The sequence below is a fragment of the Geotrypetes seraphini genome, chromosome 10, assembly GCF_902459505.1.
Source record: "Geotrypetes seraphini chromosome 10, aGeoSer1.1, whole genome shotgun sequence".
NCBI lineage: Eukaryota > Metazoa > Chordata > Amphibia > Gymnophiona > Dermophiidae > Geotrypetes > Geotrypetes seraphini.
Genome location: NC_047093.1, coordinates 98321573 through 98343707, shown reverse-complemented (window position 1 = coordinate 98343707; position 22135 = coordinate 98321573). Strand labels below are relative to the sequence as shown.

At 47.1% G+C, this 22135-nt stretch overlaps 1 protein-coding gene across 3 annotated transcripts in view; it reads left to right on the top strand.

Moving 5' to 3' along the window:
* Positions 1–22135, top strand: part of MAMDC4 (MAM domain containing 4) — a 343940-nt gene that overhangs the window by 253568 nt on the left and 68237 nt on the right. For all 3 annotated transcript variants that reach the window (XM_033959811.1, XM_033959812.1, XM_033959813.1), the window contains one exon: positions 8293–8417. In XM_033959811.1, coding sequence (XP_033815702.1) covers positions 8293–8417 — 125 coding nt within the window. The remainder of the gene's footprint in view (positions 1–8292; positions 8418–22135) is intronic.

Genomic DNA, 22135 nt, shown 5'->3' with positions numbered 1-22135 from the left:
GTACAAACGTAAGGAAGTTCTTCTTTACCCAGAGAGTGGTAGAAATCTGGAACGCTCTTCCAAAGGCTGGTATAGGGGAAAGCACCCTCCAGGGATTAAAGAAAAGATTAGATAAGTTCCTGCTGAAATAGAACATACGCAGGTAAGGCTAGACTCAAACAGGGCACGATGAACCACTGGTCTGACCCAGCAGTGGAAATTCTTTATGTTCTTATGTTTACTTTTTTGGCTGCTGCCATACATTGGGCAAAAGGTTTCATCAAATTGTCTACAATGACACCAGATCATTTTCTTGGGCGCTAACCCCAAAGGTGGACCCTAGCATCCGGTAACTGTGATTTGGGTTATTCTTCCTAATGTGCATCACTTTGCATTTGTCCACATTAAATTTCATCTGCCACTTGGACGCCCAGTCTTCCAATTTCCTAAGGTCTGCCTGCAGTGTTTCACAATCACATGCATTTTAACAACTTTGAACAGTTTAGAGTCATCTGCAAATTTAATCACCTCACTCGTTGTTCCAATTTCCAGATCATTTAAAATAAGTTAAATAGAACCGGTCCCAGTACAGATCCCTGCGGCACTCCACTGTTTACTCTCCTCCATTGAGAAAAATGACAATTTAACCCTACCCTCTGTTTTCTATCCGATAATCAATTCCTAATCCACAACTGAACTTTACCTCCTGTCCCATGACTATCAGGGAAATATCGTTAGTTTCCTGCATGGGGCAGCACTTGAAGTACCTGTAATTCACTCTCTGGACACTTGGGGGCCATAACTGGAAGCAAACGTTAACCGTGAGGCGAAAATGAACTTTATTTAGTTTTTAATGCCAACAAAAAGTGCAATACAATTTATATACATATAATGATAATCAACCAAGTACTTATAACCGTGAGGTGAAAGTGAAAGAAAAAAGGTGGGGGCTTTTAAGCGATGGTCTGTGAATACACGAACACAGCGATGCGAATGGGGAATATTGGTTGCAATTGATGCAACCGTGGATAGACGAAATCACGCATTGTGAATAATGGGAAGGGACTGTATGTCCCATCTCCCCCTCCCTCCAACTTTGTCAATGATCTTCTGTTATCTCTTCCTCCTGCTGCTGCTCTGCTACCTTTTTAGGCTTACATAGCCCAGTGTCCATTTCTATCTCCTGTGGGATATAAGGGGAATAATATTTTTAATTTTTCTGAGGAATTAAAACAGTGCTACTCTCTATTTCCTCTCAGTTCAATCCCTGACCATAGCTCATTTCAATACCAGATTTGCCAAGAGAAAGTTTTATAAGGGAGAATTCTAGTTCATGGAATTACATGCTTCCACAACTTCGTTCCCATTCCCCATCTTTTTAATGAAATACTTTATTTATCCCTGTGACTGCAAGGTTAGAAGAAAAGAACAAACACTCAAAACTGACCCACCTCAATTAACAATATAATAAATTCCCACCCAGTGATTCTTGGGCTTCTTTAGTTTTGGGGAGCAGCTGATAGATTCAAACTATGCCCCCCAAATCTAAAAATGATCTTTTCTGTGCTTGATTTTGATTTTTTTTCTTCTTCATAGTTTCACCTGTTCTGTTATTTCCATCCCTCCAACCAGATCTTCTCTCAGAACCCTTTTCTCTGCTTATTTCCCCTTTCAGCTCCTTCTCTTTGAACCCTACACAGTTCCTCTCCCTGTCCTCATCTCTGTTTATCTTTCTTCAACACATTCTTTATCCACTGTATCACAGCTCATGCCTCCCATATCTCTTTCTTCATCCCCTTACAACCAAGTCTTCCAGCTCTCAATGCCTGTGCTTACTCTTTCTTTCTTCATCCTTTTCTAGTGCCTCCCTCGGCACTTTTCCCCCTTTTTATGGTAGACCAAAGGCTGGAAGTATCTCTAACCTATAATGCAGCTCTTCTTTACTCCCTGGTATTAGCCCATTGCTCAGATATTTCTTAACAAACCGTTGAAAAGAAGAGGGATTCAAAGTACAAACCACAAAGGGTTTTCAAGTTCTGGGTAATCCTACTTTAATGAAGTACCCGACATGGGCTGTGTTTCAGCATCTCCGCCTGCTTCAGGGGTCTACGTAAAAATCACACTTATTATTTCACTTACAATTTGACATAACACTTTTCAAAGTAACCAATTTTTTTCCAAAATAAGCTCAAACTCATTTGTCACAGTTGTCATATTAATAGCTTTATTTATAAACTAGTCTTTAAGCCCGTTACATTAACGGATGCTAGAATATATGTATGTCTGTCTTTCTTTCTGTCTCACTCCCTGCCCTTGTGTCTTTCTTATTTTCTTTCTGTCTCCCTCCCTCCTATTATTTGTCTTTCTTTCTATTTGTCTTCCACTCCTTCACTGCTCCCCTTATCCAGCAGCAGCCATCAGCACCTCTTCCTACTCCCCCTGTCCAGCAGTAAGCCTCCCTTCCTTTTTTTCCCCCTGTCCATCAGCACCTCTTCCTGCTCCCCCTGTCCAGCAGTAGGCCTCCCTTCCTTTTTTTCCCCCCTGTCCATCAGCACCTCTTCCTACTCCCCCTGTCCAGCAGTAGGCCTCCCTTCCTTTCCCCCCCCCTGTCCATCAGCACCTCTTCCTGCTCCCCCTGTCCAGCAGTAGGCCTCACTTCCTTTTCCCCCCCTGTCCATCAGCACCTCTTCCTGCTCCCCCTGTCCAGCAGTAGGCTTCCCTTCCTTTTTCCCCCCTGTCCATCAGCACCTCTTCCTACTCCCCCTGTCCAGCAGTAGGCCTCCCTTCCTTTTTCCCCCCTGTCCATCAGCACCTCTTCCTACTCCCCCTGTCCAGCAGTAGGCCTCCCTTCCTTACCCCCCCCTGTCCATCAGCACCTTTTCCTGCTCCCCCTGTCCAGCAGTAGGCCTCCCTTCCTTTTTCCCCCCCTGTCCATCAGCACCTCTTCCTGCTCCCCCTGTCCAGCAGTAGGCCTCCCTTCCTTTTTTCCCCCCTGTCCATCAGCACCTCTTCCTGCTCCCCCTGTCCAGCAGTAGGACTCCCTTCCTTTTTCCCCCCTGTCCATCAGCACCTCTTCCTACTCCCCCTGTCCAGCAGTAGGCCTCCCTTCCTTTTTCCACCCTGTCCATCAGCACCTCTTCCTACTCCCCCTGTCCAGCAGTAGGCCTCCCTTCCTTTTTCCCCCCTGTCCATCAGCACCTCTTCCTACTCCCCCTGTCCAGCAGTAGGCCTCCCTTCCTTTTTTCCCCCCCTGTCCATCAGCACCTCTTCCTGCTCCCCCTGTCCCCGATATCGGATCGATTTTTGATATCGGATCGATTTTTACATGTTACCGCTGAGCTGGCGGCAGTGCCAGCGCCGCTTTCCCTCTCAGCGGTTAGGGTTCGCCGGTCGCCGCACCGTGAGAGCCGGGTGAGAGCTGCTACCCTCAGCTGTTTTTTGTTTGTAGTTGAAAGCCTTTAGGTTTCGCCGGCCGCCAGCGCTCAGCCACACCGTGAGAGCCGGGTGAGAGCTGCGACGCACAGTTTTGTATTTTTTTTTTTTTAGTTGAAAGCCGCCGCCGCAGCTCCTCTCTCGATCCTGTTGCAGTTCGAGAGAGGAGCCGGTACCATGCAGTGAGAGCCGGGTGTGAGGAAGGCCGCCGCAGCTGTGTAGCTCTCACAGGGAGCCCCCAAAAGCTCGAGGCCGGCGGCGGACATGGCTGGCGTGCGATGCTGCAGGAGGAACAGAGATCGGTGGCTAGCAGCGGTGCAAGGTGGAGAGCAGGGAGGCTGACGTGGTGACGTAAAACGCGCGCATGCGCACTCGTGTTTCCGCGACGGGATCAGGGAACACGATTTTTTTAGTGCGCATCCGCGGCCTATCATTTTATTATATTAGATGTGTTTTTGTAGATACCCTGTTACTTTTTGTCATTCCTCTGAATATGATTTGTCTACTTATGTATTTTTTATGTTACGTGTTTTATATATACCTGCCAACTATACATATTGCATGTTTTATGCATACCTGTCAACCATGCATTTATAATTTGTTTGTATAATTACTTTTTGCATTTAAAATTTGTATATGTGATTTTTATATAAACCCCTGACGCTGGTGAAGATACTAAGACATGGTGATCTGTGTCAGGTCCTTCAAGAAAGTGGGATCATCATGAATTTAACAGCCTTTTGTGCTTTTCTTGTGTTCAGATATTTCATAGCCAGTCAATAAGCTACAGAGGAGGCAGGACCAATAGCTTAGGAGACACCAACCTTCAGTCCTGCTTTCCCCTGCAGCCTATTGGCTGACTAAGGAATGCCTGATCAATGGTATCTCCTGAGCTGCTGTTCTTGCTTCCTTTGCAGCTTATTTGCTAGCTAAGGAATGGCTGATCAATGGGCTGCAGGGGAAGGTGGGTCAGTACCTACAGACTCTACCTTTCTTCCTGCTTTCCTCTGCAGCTCTACATATTGAAGATTTCAGCTCTAGCACCCATAGATCTGGGGCCTATGTTTCAAGGTCATTCTAATGCCAGTAAGCCTTCCTTTGTAAGGTCATCATTTTGGCTTTTCTATGTTCCAGTCTATCAAGTTGAAAAATTGCAGCAAGAACTTAGGAAATTGGAAGACTGGGGATCCAAATGGTAGATGAAATTTAATATGGACAAATGCAAAGTGATACATATCAGGAAGAATAATCCAAATCATAGTTACCTTATTAGGGTTACCAGATTTTTGTCCAAAGAAACCGGGACACATCATCCTGCCCCGTTCCACCCTTGCCATGCCCCGTTTCACCTCTAGCCCCACCCCATTCCACCTCTAACCCTGCCCCCGCAAAGCCTTGTCTTTGTTTTCAGACCGGATCACGTCTGGAGGGTCTCCGAGCATGTGCAGATGCATGTGACATAATCCACACATGCTCGGAGGCCCTCCAGACACAGCCAGGAGGTCAGGGCTTTCCCAAACCCGGACAAATTACTGGAAAGTTTGCAGGAATATGGTGACTTTTTGGGTTTTGCCTTGAATTTGGTAAGTCTGAGGCTCTGTCTTCTTCAGCTTCATTGCATGGGACTTGGGGCATGGGATTGCCATTGAAATGGGCAGCGGGTTCATTTTGTTATTTTGGGATTCATTTAACTATGGAAGCTGTCACAGTTGTATCGGATTAATATTGATAAGTTGTTGGCTGAGACGCGTTCCAAATTGGAGCGATGGAAGGGCTTACCTTTATCTTTGATGGGACGCATTCACCTTTTCTGTATGATCTTGTTTCTCAAGTGGCTTTATTTCCTTCAGACCCTTCCAGTCTCCTTATTACAGAAGGATCTGCAGAAGGCAGAAGCTTTGATGGCCTACCATGGGGAGACACTGGGCCCGGGGTGGCTTAGGTATACCGGATCTTAGGCTCTTTAATCAAGCCTGTATTCTACATCACATTCATGACTGGCTGTTGGACACGGATCTCTTTACAGATGTGACTTTTGAGAAAGACTATTTTTACCCTTATCATTTGCTGTATCTTTTACATGCCTGACTGAAGGATGTCTCTCAGCTTGCCCGGGGTAGTGTGTTATTCTGTCCCCTCTGGACGGTATGGAATCAAGTCCTTTCCTCTTGGCATTTTAGTATGTTTATGCCGCATCTTAGTATGTTTATGCCATTGGTGGGAAATCCTACCTTTCCACCGCGGTTCATGCCTTCTATATTTAGCTGGTGGCGAAGTAAGGGTATCTTTCAATTATGTCATATATTACAGGAAGAGGGCACCTTGCTATCTTATGAGGATTTACTTGCTCGGGAGATTCCCGTTATGGGGATGCATTATGCTTACCAACAACTTCAGCACTATGTGGGGTCCCTCCCGGTGGGTTCTTTCTCCTGGGACTTTGGGGTCCGTTTTGAAGAGTCCAGAATATCAGTTTCCTACTTTCATAAAGGCTTGCTTCAAATTCAACCACCAGGGAAATTCTATTGGATACTACAACACTGGCAGAGGGACCTTATTTGGAAATTGACCTTACTGGTGGTGATGAGAGCTCATAAGGGCATACTCGGGGAGGGGGGGAGGGCAGTGCAGAACTGCGGGAATGTCATTACCGCACTATGTTGCTGGGCTTATGTCCCCCAGAGCCAGGCTTATCATATGGGGTATATAGATACACAGCTTGGTATAAAATGTCATGTCGTGGTGAATTCATATGTACATGGTCTGTGGAAGTGTTCCAAAATCCAGGGTTTCTGGAGGGAGGTGGCTTTTTTTTTTTTAGGTACAACTTTGAACACCACTATCTCTCCCTCAGTTCTTAATATGCTATTCTGTCACTTTCCATTGTTACCTAAACATCCAGCTCGGGAACCGCTGTTTCTGAGCAAGTGTTAATTCATAGGGAAAAAATGTATCACGAACCATTGGCTTTCTGATCAGCTTTCTTCTATTTGGTACTGGAGGAATAAATTGCATATGTTGATGCGGTGGGAGCCGCATGCCGTAGCTGGTTCTCGGAAGCGCTGCAAAACTTTCCTTCAGGTGTAAACTCCCTATATGAATGTCCTGCATCCGAGAGGTCGCAGTCAGATTTTGAATAAGCTCTGAGTTGCTGCTCTGTGATTTCTGGATTATCCCCTTGGGTTGCTTATCGTATCTTGAGGGTTGGGGGCAGGGGTTGGGGGCTGGGATGGGTGTGACTTCTTGTAATTATATTTCATGTCATGGTTAAATTTTTCTTGAAAATAATAAAAAGTTTTGAAAATAAAAAGAGGACATGTCTGGGTTTTCCTGGACATCTGGTAATCCTATAACTTATGCTAGAATCCACCTTAGGAGTTAGCACCCTGGAAAAATTTCTGGGTGTTGCTTGGGTGCTAAGACTGAAATCTTCTGCCTAGTGTGCAGCCACAGCAATAAAAAGCAAACAGGATGAACATAAGAACATAAGCAATGCCTCTGCTGGGTCAGACCTGAGGTCCATCGTGCCCAGCAGTCCGCTCATGCGGCGGCCCAACAGGTCCAGGATCTGTGCAGTAATCCTCTATCTATACCCCTCTATCCCCTTTTCCAGCAGGAAATTGTCCAATCCTTTCTTAAACCCCAGTACCATACTCTGCCCTACTACGCCCTCTGGAAGGGCATTCCAGGTGTCCACCACACGTTGGGTATAGAAGAACTTCCTAGCATTCGTTTTGAATCTGTCCCCTTTCAACTTTTCCGAATGCCCTCTTGTTCGTTTATTATTCGAAAGTGTGAAGAATCTGTCCCTCTCTACTCTCTCTATGTCCTTCATCATCTTGTAAGTCTCTATCATATCCCCTCTAAGTCTCCTCTTCTCCAGGGAAAAGAGACCCAGTTTCTCCAATCTCTCAGCGTTTGAAAGGTTTTCCATCCACTTTATCAGACGCATCGCTCTCCTCTGAACTCTCTCGAGTAACACCATGTCCTTCTTAAGGTATGGCGACCAATATTGAACGCAGTACTCCAGATGCGGACGCACGATCGCCAAATACAAGAAAGGGATGGTAAATAAGACCAGGAATATTATAATGCCTCTGTATTGTTCCATGGTGTGTCCTCACCTTGAGTACTGCGCATATTTCTGGTGGCTGTATCTTAAGAAAGATATAGTGGAATTAGAAAAGGTTCAAAAAAGAGTGACCAAAATGATAAAAGGAATGGAACTCCTCTCATATGAGAAAAGACTAAAGAAGTTGGGGCGCCTCAGCTTGGAAAAGAGATGGCTGAGGGGGATATGACTCAGGTCTACAAAATCCTGAGTGGTGTAGAATGGGTAAGAATGAACTGATTTTTCACCCTTTCAAGAAGTACAAAAACCAGGGGACATTCAATTAAATTATGTGGAAATACCTTTAAAACAAATAGAAACATATATATTTTTTACTCAATGAATAGTTAAGTTCTGGAACTCACTGCCAGAGCATGTGGTTACAGCAATTAGCATAGTTGGATTTAGGAAAAGTTTGGACAAATTCTTGGAGGAAAGGTCCATAGTCTGCTACTGAGTTAGCAGTGGGGGAAGCCACTGTTTATACTGGATTGGTAGCATGGAATGTTGCTACTATTTGGGTTTCTGCCAGGTACTGTGATCTGGATTGGCCACTGTTGGAAATAGGAAACTGTGCTAGATGGACCATTGGTCTGACACAGTATTGCTATTCTTATGTTCTTAGGTACAGATTTGTGATACAGGCACCCCAGACAGGAGACTGAAAACTCCAGCACCACAGTACTGAAGTGCCATGCTTGGGAGGTTATGTTTACTAAGCTCAGCAGAATGCCTAATCCTCTTGACTGTGGTCCTTCTGGTGTTGACAGGTTCACTGAATATTTATGTGGAAGAAGGGAAGAAAGAGAAGAGGCAAGTGTTCAGTGTGAACAGGAAGCAGGAGGATACCTGGCACTACAGCAGCATCACCATTCAAACAGAAAGAAGCTGGAAGGTAATGTACCAGTGACTTAGGAACAGGCACAGACAGAAGCAGTCAAGTTAGGTTGTAGCATTTTGGGGAGCATTAAAGAGCAGCTGCAGTCAAAGAAGAACAAAACTCGTTTCTGCTATACCTGCAGGAAGGTTGGGCAATTTTTGAACAGCTCATTTACCAGGTAAATGGCTTTTGAAAATTGTCATTATTATTTATTTATCTATGTCACTGTGGCCCTTTTTTAACTAGCCCTGATCACATTTCATGCATGTGTAAACCAGCACTTAAATGTTTATCTGCATAAACAGGCCTCATAATATTCCATATGCTCATGGACTCCAGTGGGATGGGTGCTAGTCATTTGCATCCTGTCTTTACAGGCAGGGCTGGCATTAGGGAGGGGGAAAACAGGGCAGCTGCCCTGGTCCTCAAAGCTCTGGGGGGCCCGTAGTAGTGGGTCGGCATGTCCACCCACTTCTGTCTGCGCCGATCTGATGTCTTCCTCTCCTAGTCTTGCAGACGCATCCATTTTTGTTACAGGGGGCTGCTGTCCCTGGCACCGATTCTCAACCGATACTTGTGGCCCCTCTTTCTGTTTTCCTTTTGCCACAGTTCATCCAGGTGGAAACAGGAAGTTGTGTCATTGGGGACTGACCATGGCAGAAGGAAAGCATAGAGAAAGGGAGGATGACATTGGACCGATGCAGATAGAAAGGAGAGGAAATGCCAGGCCAGGAAGCTCCCTGGACCAACTTCTTAAGTAGATTGGGGGAGGCTGGGGGTGGGGGAGAGATGAAGGGGAAGAACTTATGAGTCTGGAAACAGAAGGAAGAGAGAGAAAGATAGTGGGCAACAGTGTTCATGGAAAGAAGTTGGACTGGGGTGGTATGGTGTAGAGAAAGGAGGAAAGAGTTACCTGAAGGAAGGACAGTTGGGAAGAGAAAGGGAAAGACTGTAAACCTGGTGGGAGGGAGGGAGAGATAGGAAGGATAGTTGGGGAGAGATGGTGGACCTAGAGGGAGGGAGGCATGGAAAGATATGGGGTGGGAAGAAAATTGGATCTGAGAATGGAAGAAAGGGAGGTAGGAAGAAATGTTAGGCCTAGGGTGGAAGGAAGAGAGAGATACAGCATCTCTTTTTTCCCCTCCCTCCCACTATTCAGCATCAAGGGGGGGGAGGAAGAACAACAACAGAAAAGAGAAGGAGAGAGATTGGATCTTGGGGATAGAGGATGAGAGATGGACTCATGGGAGGGCAGGAGGGAACAAAGGTGGGATAAAATGATGCTAGGACAGTGGTCTTCATTGCAAGGCCTGCGAGCCAGTGGCAGCCCTCTGAAACCTCTGGAGCCTATCCAGAATTTTAAACCAACCCCCACCCCAGGCGGGATCCAGCCTTTTTGTTTTCTAGCACTGCACTCTTCGGACTACAGGCACCCTGAGTGAAGTAAACATGCTGCCTTCAGTGGTCCCGGATTTGAATCGGCAAATCAGGCAACACTACTGAGAAGCAGCAAGAGGCAGCATTTCCTTTATAGCCTTCTGTCTTCCCCTGTTCTGGCTCTCTCAGAGGATATGCATAGTAGACTCAGAACATTACCAAACTAGACTTTTAGGGCCAGATTCTCAAAACTTAGGGTTGTCTTTTACACGGTCGCTAAACAAGTTCCAACTGGTTTAACGTGCATGTATTTTAGCAGCAGATTATCATTATCATAAACATAACCAAAAATCAATTTATAGACTGCATAACCAATGGAAATGCAAACAGATTCTTTTTTTTCCCCAAGAAATTTTATTGAAAATTTTAGCAAATACAAAAAGGGAACAAACAACTGAAGACATTCCAGTAATAAGGATGGAAAAAAAACTTAATACTATCAATTCAGTAACTGCTACACAAAAAGAAAAGTGTATTCTCTAAACATTCAATATACCATTATACAAGAACTATAAGAACATAAGCAGTGCCTCTGCTGGGTCAGACCAGAGGTCCATTATGCCCAGCAGTCCGCTCACGCGGCGGCCCATACAGGTCCAAGACCTGTATAGTAATCCTCTATCTATACCCTTCTATCCTCTTTTCCTTCAGGAAATCATCTAATCCCTTCTTGAAACCCAATAGCATAATCTGTCCTATCACACCCTATGGAAGCGCATTCCAGGTGTCCACCATCCTTTGGGTGAAGAAGAACTTCTTAGCATTGGTTCTGAATCTGTCCCCTCTTAATTTTTCCGAATGCCCTCTCGTTCTTGTAGTTTTCGAAAGTTTGAAGAATCTGTCCCTCTCCACTTTGTCTATGCCCTTCATGATCTTGTAAGAGGAGATGAAAGATTAAATAAGAAGAAAAGCAGGAAGGAGGAGGGAACAGAAAAGGAGAGACCCCTCAGAGGCCAAAGGAAAGACGAGAAAGAAGAGAGAATACAGAGAAATATATTAAGAGGAGGGCTAAGATGGAATGCAAGGTTAAACAGAACTCAGATAGGTTTCAAAGATGGCCCATTTCTTAGCAGTTTTGGTGTTCAGTGGCATGGTTGCAGAAATTAACACCTCACATCCATGTTGAAGTAATACCAATTGCAACCAGAAATGAACATTAAGCAAACCAAAGGATTTCCAATTAGACAAAACTAGTCTCATAGCAATAATTATAAGAAAATTAAACAAAGCATGATGAGAGACTGGAATCTGAATGGAAGGAGCCTCTGATTTAAGTATAATTACACTACTAGAGATATTGATGTGTAAATCAAAAAAAGACCGCATAACAGACCAAACATCATTCCAGAAGGTCTATAAACAAGTACATTTAAATAGCATGTGCAAAATGGTTCCTGGAAGTGACTTGTAATTCCAACATTTGTTGAATGAAAGAAGTCCAGCTATGTGAAGTTTCTGAGGCATCCAGTTCGTTCTATGATGTAATAGAAACGTGGAGGGGCATAATCAAAAAAAACATCTAAGTCCCTTTTTGGCCTAAGGCCTTAAACGTTGAAAGCAGAAGCAGGGAAAGTGTCCATAACCAAAACAAACGTCCTTGTTTTGATAATGGCCTGCCTCTACATTCAGCTGTTTAAACGCCCAGCCAACCACTACATCTACAAGTACACCCTCACGACATCTACACTTATACCCTATAATGAACCAAAAAAACGCATAAGCCCAAAATGTCCAACACAAGGGCTTTTAGGCGAAGGAGGAGCCAGTCCTTCGCCTAAAAGCTGGATTTTGTAACCGGTGTCTGTCAAAAACAACACCGGTTACAAAATCCACACCAATTCCCCTCCCCCCCCCCACCTACACACACACACATACTAGAGAATGACACGGTGAAAAAATTGGTCCCCGTCACCGCCCCGTCCCCGTCTCACCATCCTCTGCACCGCCCCGTCACCGCCATTCCCTTCACCGCCCCGTCACCGCCACTGCCACCCCATTCACCGCCCCGTCACCGCCACTGCAATCCCATTCACCGCCCCGTCACCGTCACCGCTGCATACATAAAAGCCTCAAACGGGTACGATTTTAAATACTTTTCTTTATTTACGTATAAAGGAAACATTCTTTAAAACTTTAAAACTTAGTTAAATATTAGTTAATAACTATACAAAAACAAACACGACATGTACTTTTAATGCTTACAATGTTAGCCTACATGGTAAGTAGACGCGGCCGCTGTACCTAATCGCGGCAAAGATCTCCCTGCCGTGATTAGCATAGTGACCGCGGCTACGGCTGCAAGTCTCCCCTCCCCCCAGCGATCACGGCAGGAGGGCACCCAACCCCTCCTGTAGACCCCCCCCAACGGCCCTCCCGACAATCGCAGCAGAAGGGTACCCAACCCCTCCTGCCGGTCCTCCTAATGGCCTCCCCTAAGATCGCCGGCAGGAGGGTACCCAACCCCTCCTGCTGGACCCCCCCCCCCAACGAACCCTCCCACCCCGGAACCCCCTTAGTCTTACTTTCCAAGTTGGACCGGACGGCTCCTCACACGTATGGCCAGCAGGCTTGCCTCCGTCCAAATGAGGCGGGCCCGCCCCTACCCTGCCCAACCCACAGGATCCTAGGGCCTGATTGGTCTAGGCACCTAAAGCCACTCCCGCTATAGGAGGGGCCTTAGGTGCTTGGGCCAATCAGGCCCTAGGATCCTGTGGGTTAGGCAGGGGAGGGGCGGGCCCACCTCATTTGGACGGAGGCAGGCCTGCTGGCCAGACGAGCGAGGAGCTGTCCGGTCCAACTTGGAAAGTAAGACTAAGGGGAGCTGGCAGGAGGGATTGGATATCCTCCTGCTGCGATCGTCGGGGGGGCTGTTGGGGTAGGCAGGAGGGGATGGGTACCCTCCTGCCGCGATCGTTGGGGAGGGCTGGTTCTGTCGGCATGAAGGGCTGAGCACCTTCCTGCCGGCGATCGTCGGGGGGGGGGGGGGGCGGGTTCTATTGGCAGGTGAAACACAGGTAAATAGCGGTTCCTAGAAGGGGGTACATTGGCCTGCGGGGACAAATCTTTTCACCGTTTTTGCGGGCGGTGAAAACTTTTGTCCCCGTGTATGCGGCGATTTGGCTTTGGAGTCTCCATAACCCGCAGCCAAACCGCAGCCACGCCGCAGCTCCCTGCGGGGATCGCTCCCCATGTCATTCTCTAACACATACACACAACATCGGGGCAGGAGGAAATGCAAGCCCCCCTGCTCCGGGCACCCGCAGCACCTCACGACGACAACAGGGCAAGAGGGAGCCCAAGCCCTCTTGCCCCGCGGCAGCCGCGGCGGCACCCCTGATGATATCGGTGCGAGAGGGAGCCCAAGCCCTCTTGCCCCGGCGATCGTGCACTCCCCCCGCCGAGTATGATCGGGCCAGGAGGGAGTCCAAGCCTTCCTGGCCCCGGTGACCCCCCCCCCGACTCGATATGGGCAGGAGGGAGCCCAAGCCCTCCTGGCCCCGGCGACCCACCCGACTCGATATGGCCAGGAGGGAGCCCAAGCCCTCCTGGCCCCGGCGACTCCCTACCCCCCACTACAATACGGGCAGGAGGGATCCCAGGCCCTCCTGCCCTCAACACAACTCCCCACCCCCAACGACCGCCCCCCTGACCCCCCGATCGGCCCCCCGCCGACCTGCGACCCCACGACACCCCCCCCCCCCCCCTTCCCCATACCTTCAACGTTGGCCAGACAGACGGGTGCCAAGCCCGCCCGTCCGGCAGGCCAGCCGGCTCCGCCCCTACCGGATTGGCCCAAGTGGCTGAAACCCCACCCACAGGTGGGGCCTGAGGCGCCTGGGCCAATCAGAATAGGCCCAGGAGCCTTAGGCTCCTCCTGTGGGCGGGACCTTAAGCACATGGGCCGGGTTGGGCCCATGTGCTTAAGGCCCTGCCCACAGGAGGAGCCTAAGGCTCCCGGGCCTTCCTCTCCCCAGGTCCAACTCCCAAGAATTTTGTGGCGAAACCTGGGTATTGAATTGAAATTGAATAAATGTCTTATAAATACTTGATGCTACGTGTCCCTTAAGTGATAGCATGGAAAAAAGGGAAACAGTAAAGGGACAGCCCTAGTGATAGTATGTAAAATCTTCAATTTTTTAAATTACCCTAGTAAGCTGAAGCCATTGATAAAACGCTGAGGCCAGAAGAGCAAAGCTTGTAATTCTGCAAAGTATAGAAGTTGCAAAGAGGAGTTACAAATGTCTTTTATGTACCAAGGCCCACTTGGGCCAATAGATGGTAAAGTTACCAATAAGAAGTTGTGAGTTATACCATAAAGATATGCATGTAGAATTGATAATAGAGGTCTCTAGGAGCTTATCCAGATCAAAGAGACAGTGCACCGATTGAGAGACTATAGAATTAGTTCTTTTAAGAAAATCATTGGAAGTAAGTAGAAGCACAAGCGAGGTGGAGGAAGTAAGAAACGAAAGCTCTAATTGCAACTAGAGGGGATGATATTCCTGAGGAGAAGAAAACCATTGATCAGCTTGCTGCAAAATAAAAGCTTTGTGGCAAATATAAAAGCCAGGTAGGAAGACTCCCGCCCTTTTCTTAGAAGCTTTAAGTTTTTTAAGTGCAATTTTTGGAGGCTTATGTTTCCAGATAAAAGCAGAGATATGTTTCTCCACCGATTTGTAAAAAGGAGATGGAAATAGGTTCGGAATCATACTGAGTACAAAATTAATTTTAAGTGCGAGTACCATTTTTACGGTTTCAATACAGCCCCACTAAGAGAGATGGAGAGAGTGCCATGCTTGCAAAAATGATTTTGTAGTATTTATGAGGTTATCTCTATTATGTTTAACCGTAGCTTGAAGGGTAGCATATACTGTATTTTCACGCATATAACGCGCGCGTTATACGCGTTTTTACCTACCACGCATACCCCTCGCGCGTTATACAAAATTTTTTTTACATAGTTCCCACCCCGCCCGACGCCCGATTCACCCCCCCCCCCAGCAGGACCGCTCGCACCCTCACCCCGAACGATCGCTCGCACGCGCTCCCACCCGCACCCACGATCGGAGCAAGAGGGAGCCCAAGCCCTCTTGCCCGGCCGACTCCCCAACTCCCCGACAATATCAGGCCAGGAGGGAGCACAAACCCTCCTGGCCACGGCGACCCCCTACCCCCACCCCGCACTACATTACGGGCAGGAGGGATCCCAGGCCCTCCTGCCCTCGACGCAAACCCCCCTCCCTCCAACGACCGCCCCCCCCAAGAACCTCCGACCGCCCCCCCAGCCGACCCGCGACCCCCCTGGCCGACCCCCACGACACCCCCACCCCCTTCCCCGTACCTTTGGTAGTTGGCCGGACAGACGGGAGCCAAACCCGCCTGTCCGGCAGGCAGCCAACGACGGAATGAGGCTGGATTGGCCCATCCGTCCCAAAGCTCCGCCTACTGGTGGGGCCTAAGGCGCGTGGGCCAATCAGAATAGGCCCTGGAGCCTTAGGTCCCACCTGGGGGCGCGGCCTGAGGCACATGGGCCCAACCCGACCATGTGCCTCAGGCCGCGCCCCCAGGTGGGACCTAAGGCTCCAGGGCCTATTCTGATTGGCCCACGCGCCTTAGGCCCCACCAGTAGGCGGAGCTTTGGGACGGATGGGCCAATCCGGCCTCATTCCGTTGTTGGCTGCCTGCCGGACAGGCGGGTTTGGCTCCCATCTGTCCCAACTACACAAAGGTACGGGGAAGGCGGGTGGGGGTGTCGTGGGGGTCGGCCAGGGGGGTCGCGGGTCGGCTGGGGGGGCGGTCGGAGGTTCTTGGGGGGGGCGGTCGTTGGAGGGAGGGGGGTTTACGTCGAGGGCAGGAGGGCCTGGGATCCCTCCTGCCCGTAATGTAGTGCGGGGTGGGGGTAGGGGGTCGCCGTGGCCAGGAGGGTTTGGGCTCCCTTCTGGCCCGATATTGTCGGGGAGTCGGCGGTCCTTCGGGGTGGGGGTGCGAGGGGTCCTGCCGGGGGAAGGATGTATCGGACGTCGGGGGGGGGGCATCAGGCTTTCAGGATGGGAACAGACCTTCAAGGGGGACAGGCAGACCTTCAAGGGGGGACAGGACTTCAAGGGGGACAGGCAGACCGAAGGGAGTGAAAAAGCTATAAAATAAACCCACTAGCGTGTCAATGTGTTGAGAGGAAGAGGTGGTCTGGGAAATTCTGCTGAGAAAACTCCGGGTCCATTTCCACCCCCCAGTTACCCTAGTCCACTCCACTCAACTGGTTCACATACTGAGTGGGTCTTTGGGTGTTGTTCCTGGGATCTCTTTCAGTGGTTTGTCAGTATCTCCTTGTGGTCCAAGGAAGGAAACTTTGTTAACCTTAGCATTGACCTTCAGAATATATTTGTAACAGCGCTGCTTGTGTGGCATTACCGTAGGCTAGGGGAGGAAAAGTCCATAGTCTGTTATTAAGACATGGGGGAAGCGTCTGCTTGCCCTGGATCGGTAGCATGGAATGTTATTATTCTTTGGGTTTTGACCAGGTATTTAGTGACCTGGATTGGCTACCATGAGAATGGGCTACAGGGCATGATGGACCATTGGACTGACCCAGTTAGGCTATTCTCATGTTCTCATCTGTAGGGGCCTTTGTTTTCACTTCTTATTTTAATGTATTTTTTCTGGAAACTTTTTAGTGTTTTTTATAATGGGAACAAAAATGGAAGAGAATTACCGTAATGTGTGTGGAATGGGGGGGGGGGTTGTTTAACTACCATAATTTCTTCAGCTAAATACCGGTAATTCAATCCACCTCAACCAGACATAGGAGAACTCACGCACCATTGACACACCCTCCAACCAAACACGTGAAAAGAAAAAAACTGTTCATTCTTATAAACAACCTTATAACTTTTAATCTAGAGTTAGTGAGTATGAATTCAGCAACAAGAACAGAAACATGTTAATTCTTATAAACTATAACATTAACCGGTAGATCAAACGAAGTATGGAGGACAAAATAATCTAAATACAGTTACCGTAATTACGGTAAAGTTGTAAATAAACAAAGTTTACAGGTTTATTCAGTCATCATCACCACAGTCATCTGAATCCTTGAATCCATCAAAATCCGAATTGTCATCATCGTCATTAAATAAACTGAGCACGGCCTGCAGACGATCCTCGTTTATTTCCGAAGTGATATCGTCATCATCGTCATCATCATCATCATCATCGCTGATATCCATGTTGTTGCCTCCTTCCGCTGCACTGGTAGTACCCGTAGTGTCATTGGTTTCATAAACAATGCCCGCGTTTCTAAATCCGTTTCGAATGGTATCTGGTGTTATTTTGTCCCATGCTGAAGCCACCCACTTGCAGACTTCTGTGAAAGTTGCCCGCTTCTGCCGCCCCGCGGGTGTGTACTCGTGCGTGCCGCTCTGCATCCACTCCTCCCACTCCTTTCTAATAAAAGTCTTGAATGGATGATTCACTGCGATGTCAAGTGGTTGCAGCTTACACGTCAGGCCTCCAGGTATCACAGCGATGTGGGCACGAGTAGAATTAATGTAGGCCTGAACATTTTTTTCTTTGTGGGCAGCCATGGCATCCAAAATTAACAAGGATTTTTTTGCAAAGAATCCACCCGGTCTTGCCCTAAAGCATTTATCTACCCACAATCTCATTACGTCGCAGTCTATCCATCCCTTCTTGTTGCAGTGCACAACCACACTGGTGGGCAGCTTTTCACGGGGCATAGTGACCCTTTTGAAAATGAGCATGGGCTTTAACTTAACCCCGCTAGCTGAGCAACCAAGAACGACTGTAAAACACGTTCTTTCATGCCCAGTTGTGGTGATGGCAATAGATTTAGTACCTGTGGGGGCTATGGTTCTTGTTGCTGGAATGTCGAATGCCATTGGAATTTCATCCATGTTGATGACGTCCTTTGCAGTGATGCCAAGTTCAGATATTTCTTTGGCGACAAAGTCACGGAAATCAATCAATTTTTGCTGCCAGTCATCTGGAAGTCGCTGGCCAACAGTTGTTCTCAATCTAACTGATAGTCCGTTCCTTTTCATAAATTTTGAGATCCATGTGAAGCCAGCTTTGAAGTCGGGTATTCCTCTTCCATTGGCAAGTAGTTTTGCCTTCATCTGAATCGCAACAGTAGAGACTGATTGATTTTGCTCCCTTCTCGCCAGAATCCACTGCTTCAAGTCATCCTCCAGCTGAGGCCATTTTGGTTTGGCCCCACGACGTGCCCGTTTGCGCGGATTGCATTTCTCCAGTTCCTTCTTATCTTTTCTCCATTCACGCACCGATGTTTCTCCAACATCGAACTCTCTCGCTGCGGCCCGGTTGCCTATTTCCTCAGCTTTCGCAACGACTTGAAGCTTAAAGTCCACTGTATATGACTTTCGTCTTATTCCTGCCATTATGGCGGTACATTTAAATTTAATTGATAAACTCTACTACCGGGTAGATAAATGCAGAATACCAATCTGAAGAGATCAAATTAAAATGTGGGCTCTACATGCAGCATTAATCTTTTATAGGCTTACCCAAAGGCTGAGATGCTGTTGTATAGTCAAAATAGTATTCACTGGGCAAATTACAAGGCCAGATAGAGGGGGGCCACAGCCACGTGGTGAAAAGCACACCACCAGAAAAACAGCCTTGGTGAAAACTAAGCGGCAAGCATGCTCAGACCATTGCGCATGCTTACAGAGCTGGGAGCAGGGCAGGGCGGGCGAAAGGAGAGTCGGGACAGCGCACGGAGAGGCGGGGCAGTGCACGGAAAGTCAGGGCGGGTGAACGGAGAGTCGGGACAGCGCACGGAGAGTCTGGGCAGTGCACGGAAAGTCAGGGCGGGTGAACGGAGAGTCGGGACAGCGCACGGAGAGGCGGGGCAGTGCACGGAAAGTCAGGGAGGGTGAACGGAGAGTTGGGACAGCGCACGGAGAGTCGGGGCAGTGCACGGAAAGTCAGGGAGGGTGAACGGAGAGTCGGGACAGCGTACAGAGAGGCGGGGCAGTGCACGGAAAGTCAGGGAGGGTGAACGGATAGTCGGGACAGCGCACGGAGAGTCGGGGAGGGCGAAAGGAGAGTCGGGGTGGCCAGAGGAGAGTCGGGGCGGGCGAAAGGACAGTCCGGCAGCATGCGCGGTATACCCGTGAGTGCGGTATACAAAAGTTTTTGTACATAAAATCGTGGTTTCTGCGCGCTATACCCGTGTGCGCGTTATACACGGGTGCGCGTTATCTGCGTGAAAATACGGTAAATCTATGCCAAGGTATCTTATATGGGAAGAGGACCATAGTAAATTATAAGGTTTGACCAGATCCGAATGAGAGTGGGCATTTAGATATAAAACCTCAGTTTTTTGTATTGATTAGATCAAAAAGGACAGGAAGTGAGCGTTCTGGTTTAGTAACATATAAGAGCACATCGTCCGCATAAGAGCACATCGTCCGCATTAGCTTATAATCTACAAATGAATAATACAAAAACCCAAAATGGGGAAGACTGCAGATAAGCAGAAGCAAAAAGTCTCCCCTGGCCCAAAAATGGGAAGAAGAATAGAGGCAACTGAACCAAAAACCAACCTCGAACTAATAATTATTCGTGTAAGTGGGTGACCCTCAGTCTCACAGCTTGCTATGGGAACAAGTCCCTAAAGCACCAGCTGCCACAATCAAAACCCAGGACAGGCATTATATGTGAAACATCCCTGGGTTTCCCACCTAAATTTACTAGTGCACAAATGTGCTAAAAGTGGAAAATAAAGTGAAATAATAAATGCGAAAATCACTAGTCAGTGAATTGGTTTGGCTATCTTAATCCCCCTGCCGAGGGCGAGGAGTGTCCAAAATCACCCGGGCTGGCTCAAACGCAAACAAATCAAAAAAGACAAGGATACTTAGCTTCTCCGATAGAATCTGGAGGGTAGAAAAAAACAGCTAAGAATGAATCCTTCCAACGGGGCTCCGTTTCAAGGGAGAACAACCTCTCTTCCTCAGGAACTAGCTGAGTGATCCAATTGTGCTCTCAGATGCTAGCTGAAGAGTAGAAAGTCCGGAATGAAAATGGCGCCATTTTCATTCCAGAAAAAGAGACGAGAATTATTAGTTATAAGTCTGCCTGGCATAAAACCCACCTGATGGGAGGGGATAAGTTTACCTATGACACTCTTAAGTCTATGAGAAAGAATGGTAGCATAAATTTTATAATCAGTATTTAAGAGCGAAATAGGCCTATAATTTTGGACCAGTTGGGAGTCTTTATTGGGTTTGGGAATGACTGTAATAATAGCATCTAAGAAGTGGCTTCTAGAAACTGTATGAGGTTGGAGAGAGTTAAATGGAGAGGTAAGAATAGGAGACAGTTTACCTTTAAAAAGCTTATAAAACTCCACTGAAATGCCATCTGACCCAGGAGCCTTTCTAGAAGATAGATGCCGTATAGCTGACACGGTTTACGAAGAATTAAAGGGGTTTTGTAAAATAACATTATCGACTTCAGAAAGTTTGGGAGAGTGTAAAGAGGCGATAAAATCATTGGAAATAGATGATGTATCAGATAAGTCAGATGACTATAACCGGGAATAAAACGAGTGGAAAACTTTAGAAATCTCACTATGTGAAGAGAGAAGTTGACCATTATGAGTTTTAATAGATGAAATTTGTACTTTAGTCCTCTTTCTCTTAAGATAATTAGCCAAAGCGAGCGCCCATTGACGTCAGCCATGGCCTCAAGGCTAGAAAAGATTTTCTTTTTCAGGAGGTCATCTTGGCTAAATCAGGGATGATCCAAATCTTCTTGCTGTCGATATGAAGTCCAGGGTGGTTTCTAGTAGCTATAAAGAGTTGCAGAGCCTGCAGGAACCAGAGCAATTTAGCAACGATCGGGCGTGGGAAGGTCTGATTCTGCCCCAGATGTAAAGGCAATTGACGTCGCAAGCAGGGTCTAGATTGAGTACTTTAGGCAACCATTTCTTCAGGAATGCAGACATATCGGTTCCTTCAATTCCTTCTTTTAAACCTATTATTCTCACATTATTTCATCTGCTCTGGTTGGCCAAATCCTCTAAATCCTGTTCAATTTTTTCATACGTTTGTTGTATTAATTGTGATATTGTGTGATTTCCAAAGCAGTAGCATCTGCTTGAGTTTCAAGAGTCTCAATTCTTATTTGAAAAGCCAATAATATGACCACATCACAGAGGCATACCACGACTCACACTGGCTCCCAGTACAAGCAAGAGTACACTTCAAATTCTATTGCCTACTATACAAATCTATTAACAGAGACAGCCCAGCCTACTGGAACAACCGACTAATTCAAGCCACCTCAACCAGGCACAGAAGAACCCACTCACCCGCCAACCAAAAATGTCAAACGAAGAAAACTATATGACTACCTAATGGTCACCAGAGCAGCAAAACTAGACAGACAAATCACCAATCTGCTGTCTTCGACCACAGACTACAAAGCCTTCAAAAAAGAAACAAAAACTATACTCTTCAAAAAATACATAAAATCTATCTAACATGACCAGTTCCTTCCCAAGCTCCACCCACCACACTGTCTACTCCTATCAAATCTAAAATGTTCTAATTACCCAACACGTATTACCTTAATTTCTTGATAATTCTTATGTAATCCACCTATATATCTTGTAACTTCATGACAATTCTTATGTAATCCGCCTTGAACCGCAAGGTAATGGCGGAATAGAAATCACTAATGTAATGTAATGTAATGTAATAAAGAGGTATTAATCTTGGCTAGATCTTCCTTTAGATCTTTAGTAGTCTCGAAATGTTTAGCATTCAGTTCCCTCAGATCACGCAGCTCTTCAAGCATGATGTCGCTGGAAGTGGCAGCCTTTTTTTCTGGCGCCATTTTTTCCGGTATTGGAGGATCAGGTTTGGTCCATTTAAAACCTGCAGATTGACCAGTGGACACGCCCATTTTAGATGGTTTGGAAGCTGACATCTTTATCTAGCCGAGTAACAATAAAAGACCCAATTATTGCAAAAAATAAGGTCCTGGCAACTGATAATGTCAGCAGTGGAGGGAGAGAACAAGACTCAAGCGTCCATCTTGTCTGCAGCTCAGGAACACCCCCCAATGCAAACAGATTCTAATTACCTAAGAACTTAAGAACTTTAAGAAAAGATGAATCTTTAATTGTCTTATGTAATGTTGGTAAGAGTAGGAAGTTGATAACAGACACTTAAAATAGCTGCCTGAAAGGAAAATAAACATTCACGATATGTTTTGAATTTACAACTTTTACCCGATGGAAAAAA